The following is a 12,312-nucleotide window of genomic DNA, read 5'->3' as shown; positions in this document are numbered from 1 at the left end:
CAGATTGTGCAAGATGAAAAGAATGTATTAAAGCAGGGCTAGTTGATGTTCGACTTAAATTTGAAGCTAATGAAGTGTTCCCCCTGGATACAACTGCATACTGTTTAATTTTACATAATAGAATAGTTGGATATAAAACATTAAGTAGACAAATTCGTAAATTGATTTTGAAAATGCATAATTATATGTTTATATTTAAGTTTAGTTTTGAAAATTGTAATCATTTACATACTGATATACAAATAAATAATTGAAGAAAAAAGAAAGTTGTATTTTTTCAAAAAACCCCTATAAATATCTCACGACTAAAGGTTCTCTTATTATAAGAGAACGGTGAATATATATCACCGCTCTCAACTCGAATACACGTCATTTCTTTGCAGTAGAGTTTTTTATTTATTCTGAAGCCTCCCATATCAATAATGTGCGTTATTTTTGGATAATTTTCCATTATTAAAAATTTTGCCTTTGATTATATTCAAAAAATAAAACTTATCTGATAACTAATACGATTGTATTTAATATTATAATGATGATCAATTGCTTCTTCAATTTATATTGTTCAATATTCTATAAATTCAGCAACTAGTTTTCCAATGATTGTATTTCACTTACGATCGGAACGTAACCGGTCGACTATTGACTTTGGTTTTTGCGTTTTATATAATTTCTAGGTGATGGTTTTTCTCTTTCTTTCTCATCATTCCTCGCTTAGTCGAAAATATGAATGATGCATGGTTTGAATAATTTAAAAAGACATATGGTTTCAATTATCAGAGGAACTTGTCTTATCTAAATTTGAGATCATGCAGCTGCGTCGCTCAGGTTATTGTTATTTTTTTTAATTTTATTAATTATCAGTCAGATTTTCCTATCTATGTTTTTCGCATGACATTTCTTTAGGTTTCATAGCAACTCGAGATCATACAGCTGTATGTAGGTCAATGCATCGCATTAGCTTCAGTTCTCAAGTAAGATTATCCTATCTATATTGAGCACATACCGAGACACTACACGCCTCCACTTAGGCAATGCCAAGGTGACATCTTGCCCAAAGAATCCTCCCTTAACCCCCCGCCTCAACGAAACTTAGGAGCCCGCACCCCTTACTTTTTACGTCTACAGCTATGAGAGTTCTACCGCAAAAAACTTAGAAACCTACCCTCCTCCCACTTTACACGTCAACAGCTATTGGAATTCTATTACAAAAACCTTAGAGACACCCTCCTCTTCCCGTGAGAGTTCTACAACAAAAACTCTTAGAGACGCCCTGCCGTCACTTTTTTCTTAAAGACTCCGCCTCCCCCACTTTTTATGTCTTTTTGAAAAAAAAAGGCGCAGTAGAACTCTCATAGTCTATCTACTGTCAAGATGCAAGTCTCCATACGGATAACATTGAAAATTGAGAAAAAGTTTTACGTTCCTCGAATTAAAATGATCGAATTGACTGGAATCTTTTCGTGCTGTGCCAGTATAAAATATCTCGGTTTCTCCAATTGTGTTGATCTTTCCACCATCCAAACGTTTTTTGTTGTTATTGGCGGATCCTTGGCGACATAATTTAATAATCGTATTTTTTTTGTATCTGACACTGTGATGTAAGAAATCCTTCATTCAATTTTCGTCAATATGATTTATTCATCTGCACATGCTGTAGCTTATACTATTGCATTAAGATCAGTGTTTGAACGTGTTAAAACAAGTTCGTGCTTAGCATTGACAATAATGCGATGATAATCTTCAGCGAATCCAAATAGCCCATTCAATGGCAATAAAATCATTTAATTGACTTGGATAAAGTAATAGATATCCTTCAATGACACTTGTAAGATCAACATTTTTATTGCGATCAATCTCAATGCCATTTAATTCATATCATATCTCTTCGAATAAGTGACATAATGCCATGTTCACAAATCTCGTTGTTGCAGCTACAGCTTTGTCATTAGGTTTAGTAAATATTTCAGTAATATGAAGAGAACTCTTGAAAGGTGATCAGCACAAATCTTGATGCTGTGTTCAGCATCCGGATTTCATCGTTATTGTAGAGTGAAGCCGATGCATACGGTTTATGAGCATGTAATTCATAACGTGATATAGATTCATCAAAAAGAAAAATTCAGGCAGTCGTGGGACTGCCGATAGAAGTGAAAACGGAACTATTAAGTTAAGACTAATTGAAATTATGTTTTATTTATAAGTTACATATGATGGGTTAAACAAATCATGGACAAAATATAAATACAAATTAGTTGAAATAATAATTAATATACAATTATCTTAATTATACATAGTATTTATATTTACACGAATTTCAATGAATTCAAATTTGAACATTATTTTCATCATTTACATCGTTGTCATCATTAATTTCGACACTTGGATTATCTGTTCGTTCAATCATTTCATTGTATTCTAAAAGAGATACAATAGGTTTATGGTAACTGAAATAAGAAATAAAAATGTTTGATTGATATTTATCTAGATATTGTGTGAAAACAGCATCGATAGTCGTTTTATACTTCGTTGTACTGACTTTTCGATCATTAGACATAGTCAAACCTAATGTTTAATTAAAAAATTCAATGATAAATTTTTGTCATCTGCGAAGTTAATATTGAAGTCTCCGCTTAATATCATAGGTATGTCGTCAAATTTTTCGCCAAATCTTTTTTCGAGTAATTCAGAACCTTCTTTTGCGTAAATCATTAAATTTTCGAATAAAAATTGTTCTATCTGTTTCATAGATTTTCCAGGAGATGTATAAACAGCAACCATTGAAATGTATTGTCCATTTCCAGAATTGCAACGAGCAACGCATACTTCGCCCATGTCTGAAACATTAACACCAATCCTTTTAGTGAATTTAGTGTGGATGTCCATGTATAAAGTGACAATGTGTGATGTTTTTCTCTCGTGGGATCAAGGATCTAAACAAGTATAAAAAATAGAAATTTAGAGATTTTGATTATGTTACAATATTTTTTCTAATAGTGAAATTAAATTATATAAGTTCATAAATAATTATTTGGTGAAAAAATAACAAATAACAAACAATAACTTCGTAAAATTGAATTTTACAATAAACGAACATATTTCATAAAATTTAAAATTATTGTAACATTTTTTTAATTTTCCAATTTTAAAATCCACGAAAAAATATTATCAAATAACTAGAAATCTATTTTACCACGCTAATAAGATAACTCTTATACCGTAATAATACTCATTTCATGATGAAGAGGTTAAATATTAAAAACATAATTAAAATGAATAATGCTAAATTTTAAATACAAATATTCGTACAAATATTAAAAATGTTTGAAAATATATTCGTTGTTTTCATGATTCATTTATCTGTATAAAAATATTTTTTTTTTTTTTTTTCCCCTTTAATCTGCCCCGCCGCCCCTGCACTTAGCCACGGGGCCATTGTACTGGGTCCAAGCTTGTGGTAAAGGCGGTCTTAGGTGGGTTGGTACAGCCCGGCCTCGTAGCAAAATTGCAGAAGCCTGTCCGTCCCGACCGTCTCAAGGATGGGTGCGTCGGTCTCAAGGTTCCCTAACAGGCGCTGCCTGGGTTCCCTTAGCCCCGAGCATTCCCTTATCATGTGGAGAGGCGTCTCTCCCTCCTCACCACACCACCGGCACGCGGATTCCTCTCCGCGTCCCAGCATCTTCATATGGCGTCGGGTTAGCCAGTGCCCTGTGACGGTGCCCACGGCCACTCTTAGCCTTCTTTTATCCAGTTCGATCAAGTCCCTACTCACTTGAGTTGTGGGTTTCCTGATGAACGCTCTGGTGTGCCTCATCCCCGAGGTCTCCGCCCAGTAGCTGGTGAATCTTTTGTGCAGCCACTTGTCCCCCAGCGCCTTCACAAGTTCCCCGGGAGCGTTTATCTCCACTGGGCCCCTGTCACCTCCGCCGCTGGCGCCAATACGGGCCAGCCTGTCAGCTTCGGTGTTGCCGCGTATACCGCAGTGACTTGGTACCTTTAGCAGCTTCAGTTTGTTGCGGCATGCCGCTTGTTTTAGTACCCTTCTGCAGTGGTCCACGAGTTTTGAACAGGTAGCCACTTGCGAAAGAGCCGTTAAGGCAGCATAGCTGTCACTGCAGATATAGATATGCTGCCCAGTGCAATCTCTTTTGGTTATATGCATAGCGCATAACAGGATTGCGTACACCTCTGCCTGGAACACGGAAGCGTCCTGGCCCAGGGTGTAGGATTCCTCCACCCGTGGTCCCCCGCACCAGATTCCGGCTCCGGCCTCTCCCCCCTTACACTTCGCCCCATCCACGTACCAGACAGGCCCCTTGGGAGTAAGCGATTCCTCGCCTTCCTCCAGCCAGGTCCGTCTGTCCATGAAGATGACTTCGTATCCGGGTGAGAATTCTAGCTTCCTGGGGCAGCGATCGACCTTTTTGCCACTGAGTCCCGTAGGGTCCTCTGGGCCCAGGATCGCCGCATGCCCAGCTCGAAAGCTCGTCCACTGTCTATGGCTCCTCAAGCGGATGGCCGCCCTCTTCGCTAACACCTCCACCATCAGTTCCGGCGGAGGGATGCTCAGTAGGCAGCCCATAGCTAGGGTTGGGGTCGTCCTCAGGGCTCCCGTTATACCTAGCAGTGCCGCTCTATAGACTTTATTTAGTTGCTTCCTGCAGGCGTTCCTCCTGACGGAGGTCCACCATACTATGGAGGCGTAGGTTAGTTGAGGAATGACAACAGCTGTGTACAGCCATTTTATTGTTTTCGGCTTCAGTCCCCATGTAGCGCTGAATTCTTCTGCAGGTCCAGAAGGTAGCCGTGGCCTTCTTGACCTGTTTGTCCACATGTGCCCTCCAGTGGAGCTTCCTATCTAAGGTTACTTCAAGGTAGCACACTGTTTCCGAACATTTCAGCTGTTTGCCAAAGATGGAGGGAGGCCTGAACTCAGTCCTCCTTCCTCTTGTGAACAGAACCAGTTCAGTTTTGCTCGGGTTAACCCTGAGCCCTCGAACCTGGCACCATCTCTCAACGACGTTGAGGGCCGTCTGCATTCTGAGGGACAGACTACCCAAATCGTCGCCTGTGACCGTGATGGCCACGTCATCAGCGTAGCCTTGAACGCTGAAGCCCGCCTTTTTCAGGTTCGTAAGAAGTTCGTCCACCACCAGGGTCCACAGCAGGGAAGATAGGACACCTCCCTGCGGGCAGCCCCTGGCCACTGCAGCTCGAACCTCTGTACCTCCTAAATAGGCGATGGCTGTTCTACTGGCGAGCAAGTTCATGATCCAACGTGCAAGCGTGACGTCTGCTCCGAAGTTCTGAACTGCCTCACCCATAGTTTTGAAGGGTGTGTTATCAAACGCCCCTTCGATGTCTAAAAAGACCCCAATTGTCGACCTGCCTGTCTCCAGGGCTCTCTCCAGGCCTCCTACGAGGTCATGGAGGGCAGTCTCTACAGACTTGCCACTTTGGTAGGCGTGTTGTGCTGAGCACAAGGGCCTGGTGCACAATGCACTCTCTTTAAGGTAACAGTCCACAAGCCGCTCCAGCGTTTTTAGGACGAAAGAGGTTAGACTAATGGGCCTGTAGGCCTTTGCTTGGTCATAGCGGTCCTTCCCCATTTTGGGTATGAATACCACCCTGACCGTCCGCCAAGCCTTAGGTATGTAACCCATGGCAAGGCAAGATCGGTAAATATGTACCAGTCTGCGCCATAGTCGCTCCCCGCCCATTTGCAGCAGAACCGGATAGATTCCGTCCGTGCCTGGACTCTTGTAGCGATCAAAGGTACCGACTGCCCATTTTACCCGATCGTAGGTCACCACCCGCCTGGCGGTTTCCCAGTCGGCCCTTACGAGCCCGCCTGGTCTATCAGCCTCGCTTGTGGTTTCTTGCACCGGGTTCGATCCCGGAAAATGCGTTTTAATGAGGAGCTCCAGTATGCCTTGATGGTCGTCGACCATCTCTCCCTCCGGAGATTCTAGGCCTCGGAGCGCCACGTTCCTGCCGGGGGTGATCAGCTTGCGGATTCTGGCTATCTCAGGTAGGGCCTCCAGTCTCTCGCAAAAGCTTCTCCAGGCTTGCCTCCTTACTGCGTTGATCATAGACCTGAATCTTCTCCGTGAGGTTTTAAATTCAGTCCACATCTGATCCGTCTTGAGCTTTTTTGCCCTGTTGAAGAGTCTCCTGGTTTCCCTGCGAGCCTTTTCAAGCTCCCTGTTCCACCATGAGACTCTCCTGCACTCCTGGCGGCAGTACAGGTGAAAATAGAGCTGGGAGGGGAGCCGATCAAAGTCGTTATCGGCTCGGCATACCTTCCTTATGACTCTGATGAACCACCACCCACTGAGGAGGTCAAACGAATCGTGGAGTACTGCCGAAGGACGAACTGCGAGCTCATATTAGGATGTGATGCTAACGCTCATCACACCTTTTGGGGCAGCAGCGACCTGCATCACCCTAGCTGGGCATGAGCAACTATAGGCCCCTGCAATAGCGTCTTGTAGGTCCAGCACTGCCTCATCGAGGCCGGCCGGAGACCCTACACGCCCTTCCGTTCCGGGTTCCCCCATGAGTCTTTCTAGTTCCTGCTTGAACAGGCCCCAGTCAGCGCTTCCTGGGTCCCTACGGAGTTGCGGTACCACGTTGCCCACTTCCCCTGTCAGAGTGAGATTAATGCGCCGGTGGTCCGACAGAGTTTCCTCTTCGTCCACCTCCCACTTCCTGACGAAATCATAGATTTTTGCCGTGGCGACAGTTATGTCGATGACCTCCTGCCTGACCGAGGTAACAAACGTAGGTTTGTGCCCTCTGTTCAGGACTTCTAGGCCGTGCCGAGTGAGGTATTCCAGCAGGCTGGCCCCTCTCTCATTAGTGTCGCTGCTGCCCCAAAAGGTGTGATGAGCGTTAGCATCACATCCTAATATGAGCTCGCAGTTCGTCCTTCGGCAGTACTCCACGATTCGTTTGACCTCCTCAGTGGGTGGTGGTTCATCAGAGTCATAAGGAAGGTATGCCGAGCCGATAACGACTTTGATCGGATCCCCTCCCAGCTCTATTTTCACCTGTACTGCCGCCAGATCCCTTGTGCAGTATTGGCTGAGCCCCACAGGGTTTAGTTCTCGTCTCACGAAAACGCATGCCCTAGGGTCCCTATCACCTTTACCGCTTATGAAGGATCCGCCTTTGGCGTCTCCCTTCAAGACCTCTCCTTCCCTACAATAAGGTTCTTGGATCAGGGAAACATCTGTGTGCTTCACTGCTAGGTTTCGACAATGTAGTGCCGCGGCCGTGTAGCAGTGATGCAAGTTAATCTGCGAAATCTTTAACAGCCCCGATATCGCAGGGATTCCGGCGCCGTTTGATTTCGCGTGTTGGGAATAGGATTGGGATGCGGGAGCGTAGGAGGAAGGTTAATCCTGCGTAGAAGGGCCAGCCATGTCGCCGTCCCTTTTTGCGCCCTCTCCCGTAGGAGGGTTACCCGTAGGTTCTGCTCCAGGCTTTACCATGTCGGTTAGCCTGATCTGAGACAGGACCCTCCCCACCCTTGCCAACTCCTGGTTCTTCGTGGGTCTCCCCCGTGCCCCAGGAGTTGGCGTAGCCCGTCCACTGGTCCGAGGTTTGCCTTCTTCACAGTTCGCTTTCTCAAGCCCCTGTGATGGCTCCCTCGGAGGTGGAGGGTTGGTGGGCCCTCCTGGTGCTCCCTTCTCCTTCGAGGTAGAGGCTGCGTGCGTTTCCGCACGCCTCCTCTTTCCTCTCGGAGGGGGTACCACCTTGGAGGTCCCTGCCACCGGTAATTTCCTCTTTCCGGGTTCGGCCTGCCTCCCCTCCACAGCCTTTGGCGCCTCGAAAAATCGAGCTCTGCCTAGGCCGCAGTAAGGACTCATTCCTAACCCTTTCAAGAGCTTTAATGACTCGTCGTCCACGCCAATGACTAAGCTAGTCAGTGTTGGCGTTGCCTTCGTGCTCCAATCCCGCCAGAGGTTGGTATGCAGTCCGGCATTTTGGCCTTCGAGTCTTTTCAAGATCACCGCTGGATCCACCGGTGGCCCGGGAAACGTCGCGGTGACCCTGGAGAGTCTTGGAACTTTCTCCCTCTCGAGAACCTCGAGGTTTACTCTTTCCAAGACCTTTATGGAGGGGACTGTCTCCTTGAGCCATGTGGCTGCCCGTTCATCAGGACAGTTGATCCACAGAAGCCCTCTGTCGAGTTTGTGGCCCTCAAATCCCAGAACAGTGCCACTTTTGATGGCATCGTCCAGGGCCCGAAGAAGTCCTGCCAGCACTAGTTCCCCTTGCTGCTTGCTGAGGGTCGCAGAAGGATAGAGGTCCGGCGCGATGGCCACCCTCTTGCCTCCCGCAGCCGCTTCAGCAAAGCTGCTAGGCCCAGGTGCTACGCGAGCCTTCTTCGCTCGACTTTTCCAAGTCCTATTTCTTCGTCAGAAGAGATAGGACCCCCACTACTCCGAATGTTGTCTAGATCATCCATTCGAGTCCCACGAGTGATGAGGAAATAAAGGTCCACCTGTGCAGAGCCTCTTGCACAGGTAAGGCTAGCTACAATGGGGGGTCGCCTGGTACCCCAAGGGCATCGTTTGCGACACAGTGTCCCAGTGCCATTCAGTCTTCAGCACGATGGCTTACACCTTGACTTGGGGAGTTGGTCCACGGTGCCTCTTAAAGTGTGTACACACCCAAGCTGCACTTGCCAGCGGCTTCCCTCGTGTTTGCACTCGGTACGCCTCGCGGCCCCCGAGGCCTCCACTCGGTACTACCCGGACAATGCTGCTATCCGCCACCTGGAGACGCGCCCGGTAGGTGCTCAACCTATGTTCCACTCACTCGTTTATAGAGATCGTGGAACCCCGGGGTATAAAAATATTAATATGTTTCATACTCACTTTTATACTGAAGTCAATGAATTGAAAGTCAATAAATAAACAGTAATCCTTCAATTAAATAATTACAATAAAAGTCAAATTGAAAATTCACTTAAATAAACAAAATCCAGTACACACAAGTTGAACTTTCCACGTGGTCAATTTACTTATGTAGATAACCACACTCTAATACTTAATGTACAACGTGTCACATTTACAATTACAGATGTACTGTTACTATAACGTGTTGGTGACGTGAACTCACAAAATTATACCTATCCAAAAAGCGTCCAACGCGCACATAATACAGTCAGAAATAGTCGATGTATTAGTGTATACGTGTACACAGGCTACTGCGCGTGCGCTAGTCTGGCCATAGCTATAGATATACTATTATCATTAGCATGTCGGTGACACGAACCGAGGATTGTACCCTCTACTAAAACGCTTAACGCGCCTAAAGAAGTTTTCACTTCAACAACTCCTTTTTTGATAGCTAATATTTTCTCTTTCGCAACCATGGTATTGATGTTGTGATATATGATGTTTATCTGGAAAAAAAATTTTTAAAAACGTGGAAATCAAGCATATGTAAAGTGGTTAGGATTTAGCACTGAGCACAATAGTTGGATTAATATAAATGATACATGGTTACGTCTCAGTAACAGAATAGTCACTTTTTCGAGTCAAGACCCAATCGTCTTCTATTCATCGTGGGTGCGGAGACATAGGAAAGGTTCTTAGTGCTTTACAAACCACACTGGTGCATATTTTTCTCTCAAAGAAAGATAGAGATTTGTTTTTATGATAGTCAATTCTTTATTTAATTTCTGTCATTTTTTTAAACACTAAATTGTTTTACAGCTTGGCTAACAGGTAGCTAGGTAGCAGAAGGTTGTATACGAGTGGAAGGCTGCAGTTGCTTGGTTTAATTGACGCTTCGATTCTTGGCTCTCGGCGTTAGTGCGGTGTCTTTCGGCGCTGTTGAGATGACTTTATGGTTTTACGGCTGCTTTTGGTGAAAGGTTGGCGTTGCCTCGTTGGAAATCTTCGCTGAAGCCTCCTAATCGACTGATCTTCTTTCTTCTTACACTCGCGATTTTCTCTTTTAATAATCTTTGTTAAGTGATAAAGAAAAATGAATTTAAATATGGAATTTATTTGAAAAAAAATCCATGTAGGATTATGTATCTCAAATGACTCAATTTCAAGCCCAATAATTTATATTTGAATCTTAAAGTTGTATCGAGAATTAATTAAGAAAATATTCTGAGTTTAAATCAAGCTGAGTTCGGATTTACCGTGCCTTACCGTAGTTACCGTACTTAATTTAAGTACTCAGGCCTAGCCCTAATTCCCCCCAATCATCTACGCATTTCTTCCCTTCTCCTTTTATCGAGTGTCCGGCGCATCTTTTTGGCTCTAGGACTCTCCCACGCAGGATTCACCTGTGCTTACATAGCATGCGCCTCAAAGCTGTATATCCCCCACATGGTTTTTACTTGAGCTGTCATTGCGTACACCTTTTTCCTTGCGTCTCTTTTTTTTATTATTAATTTTTTTTTATTACCTGCTTACCTTACTTTTTCTCTGTGTTCCTGATACTTCTACGTCTTTTGTTTTCACTGTTTTCTTATTACAATTTTTATTAATATTAGAAAAAATATGAATCCAGGTTATAACAATATAGTTTCTTTAAAGAACTTGTGTTGATGACGAAAACTTATTGCTATGATAATTATAACTTACAATAGACAAATATTACTATGACATTGTAACTTATAATTTTTTCCGGAGCTGCAAAGTCGAAAAACGATATGCAGAGAGCCGGGTGTTTTCGGTCAATTGAGGTTGGACTCGGAGTGGTATGTTGTAAGGCTTTGAGCTAGATGCGTGTATCCTCGTGCCTTTAAAAAGGCGCAAGAATATCACGTCCCAAGTAACGCCGTCACTAGAAGTAGAGTCGTCCCCAGAGTTATGGCCTATAAGGCGAGGTACTCAAACGAAATGTCCTTCTCAGGACAGGGAAACATGGTGATTTATCCATGCTTGAATATTGGGCGTCTTTAATAAAGCTTTAACATTGAGTTGATTGATAGACTTTATTTTTCCCAATTTGATGAGAAGAGTGCAACGTTCTTTCACATATATTTCACACTGCCACAAGATATGGTCTAGGCTCTCCACGCTTTTCCCACACTTGCAGTGAAGCCCAGGTTAAAATGATTGGCCCTACACCGATTAATAGTAACAATTGTCTCTGTATCTGAGCCTTTGTGGTAGAACCACGGTTTTGGGTGATTATTGTGAAATTCTTTAAAGTATGTTTTCCCTTTCAATGCACAATCCCTCTCAATTATTTCTCGAGTATTATTTATGAATTCTCTTTTAAATTTTTCAAAGTAGCTAGTAAAAGGAATAGGGAGAAATTCGTTGACCAATCAACTCTTTGTCGCTTCCTTAGTAAGAGCGTCAGCTTTTTCATAGCCAAGGACGCCTACATGAGCTGGCACCCAGAAAAATTTGACAAGATTTACATTAGGGTTTGTACAGTAAGAAGTGAGCTCAAGATGTTTTTTTTCAGTTCTAAGACGTAGAAATTAGTTTTGATATTGACTTGATTACTCTGAAGGCTTTCTTAAGCACTCAATGAATCAGTAAAGACGTGAAAATTTCTGTTTTTATTTTGCATGACTAGGTCCACAGCATCATTTAAAGCAACGCACTCTGCCGTAAATATTGAAGCTTGAGCATATGAAAATCTGACCTTTGCAATGCTTAGATCAGGACAAAAGCAAGCAGAGCCAACGTAAGGGTTAGCAGGAATTCTACTGCCATCAGTATAAATGGAGAGTGCATTACACTGAGCATTGACACTGTTAATTAAGGTAGTGCGATTTTTTTTTATTCTCATTTACAGAGCATTCCTCTTTGAATTCAAGTACTTCAGCGGCTAGACAAGAACATGAATTGGACAAGACCTTGGCAATGAACATATTGCAAAGGAGCTTTGATCTTTCCTGGATGAAGATAAGCTTAGACTCAGCGAGTAATATGTTTTTAGGAGTGGAGATCCTATATCTCATAGCTCGTCTAACAGCAGCTAACTGAATTTTTTCTATTTTATCTACATTAGCTTTTTGAGTTGGTAGGTAAATGAAGCAGGCATACTCCATCGAGGAACGGACAAAGCTCTTATACAGAATCAGCAGTACCTTAGGGTGTGCACCCCAACAAGTTTCGCAAAGGAATTTTATCATATTCAAGGCTCTATTGCATTTCTTGTGGTGAATTCATGAAACTTCCACCTTGTGGAACATCCCTATTAATAATTCGGTGCGTCGCATCATTTTCATTAGAAAGAGCATATCTTACGTGAGTTAGGTGCTTGATAAACTTAATGGTCTTTCCCGAAACACTAATTTTTGAAAGTTTGGAAAGGAGAATG

The 12,312-nt window shown here is 43.5% G+C and overlaps 1 protein-coding gene across 1 annotated transcript; it reads right to left on the bottom strand.

The window, feature by feature from the left end:
- Positions 1-7,397: 7,397 nt before the first annotated feature.
- LOC118070145 (cuticle collagen 3A3-like) lies at positions 7,398-7,871 on the bottom strand. Its single transcript, XM_035088577.1, has one exon. The coding sequence runs from the start codon at positions 7,869-7,871 to the stop codon at positions 7,398-7,400; it is 474 nt and encodes a 157-aa protein (XP_034944468.1).
- Positions 7,872-12,312: the final 4,441 nt, after the last annotated feature.

The sequence above is a fragment of the Chelonus insularis genome, unplaced genomic scaffold, assembly GCF_013357705.1.
Source record: "Chelonus insularis isolate UGA/USDA-ARS -01 unplaced genomic scaffold, ASM1335770v1 contig_52_pilon, whole genome shotgun sequence".
Lineage (NCBI taxonomy): Eukaryota > Metazoa > Arthropoda > Insecta > Hymenoptera > Braconidae > Chelonus > Chelonus insularis.
This window is presented reverse-complemented; position numbering and strand designations above follow the sequence as displayed.

What these genes read in the sequence shown, in the direction of transcription:
- LOC118070145 (XM_035088577.1), bottom strand. Translation starts at nt 7,871, where the DNA reads ATGAGTCCTTACTGCGGCCTAGGCAGAGCTCGATTTTTCGAGGCGCCA.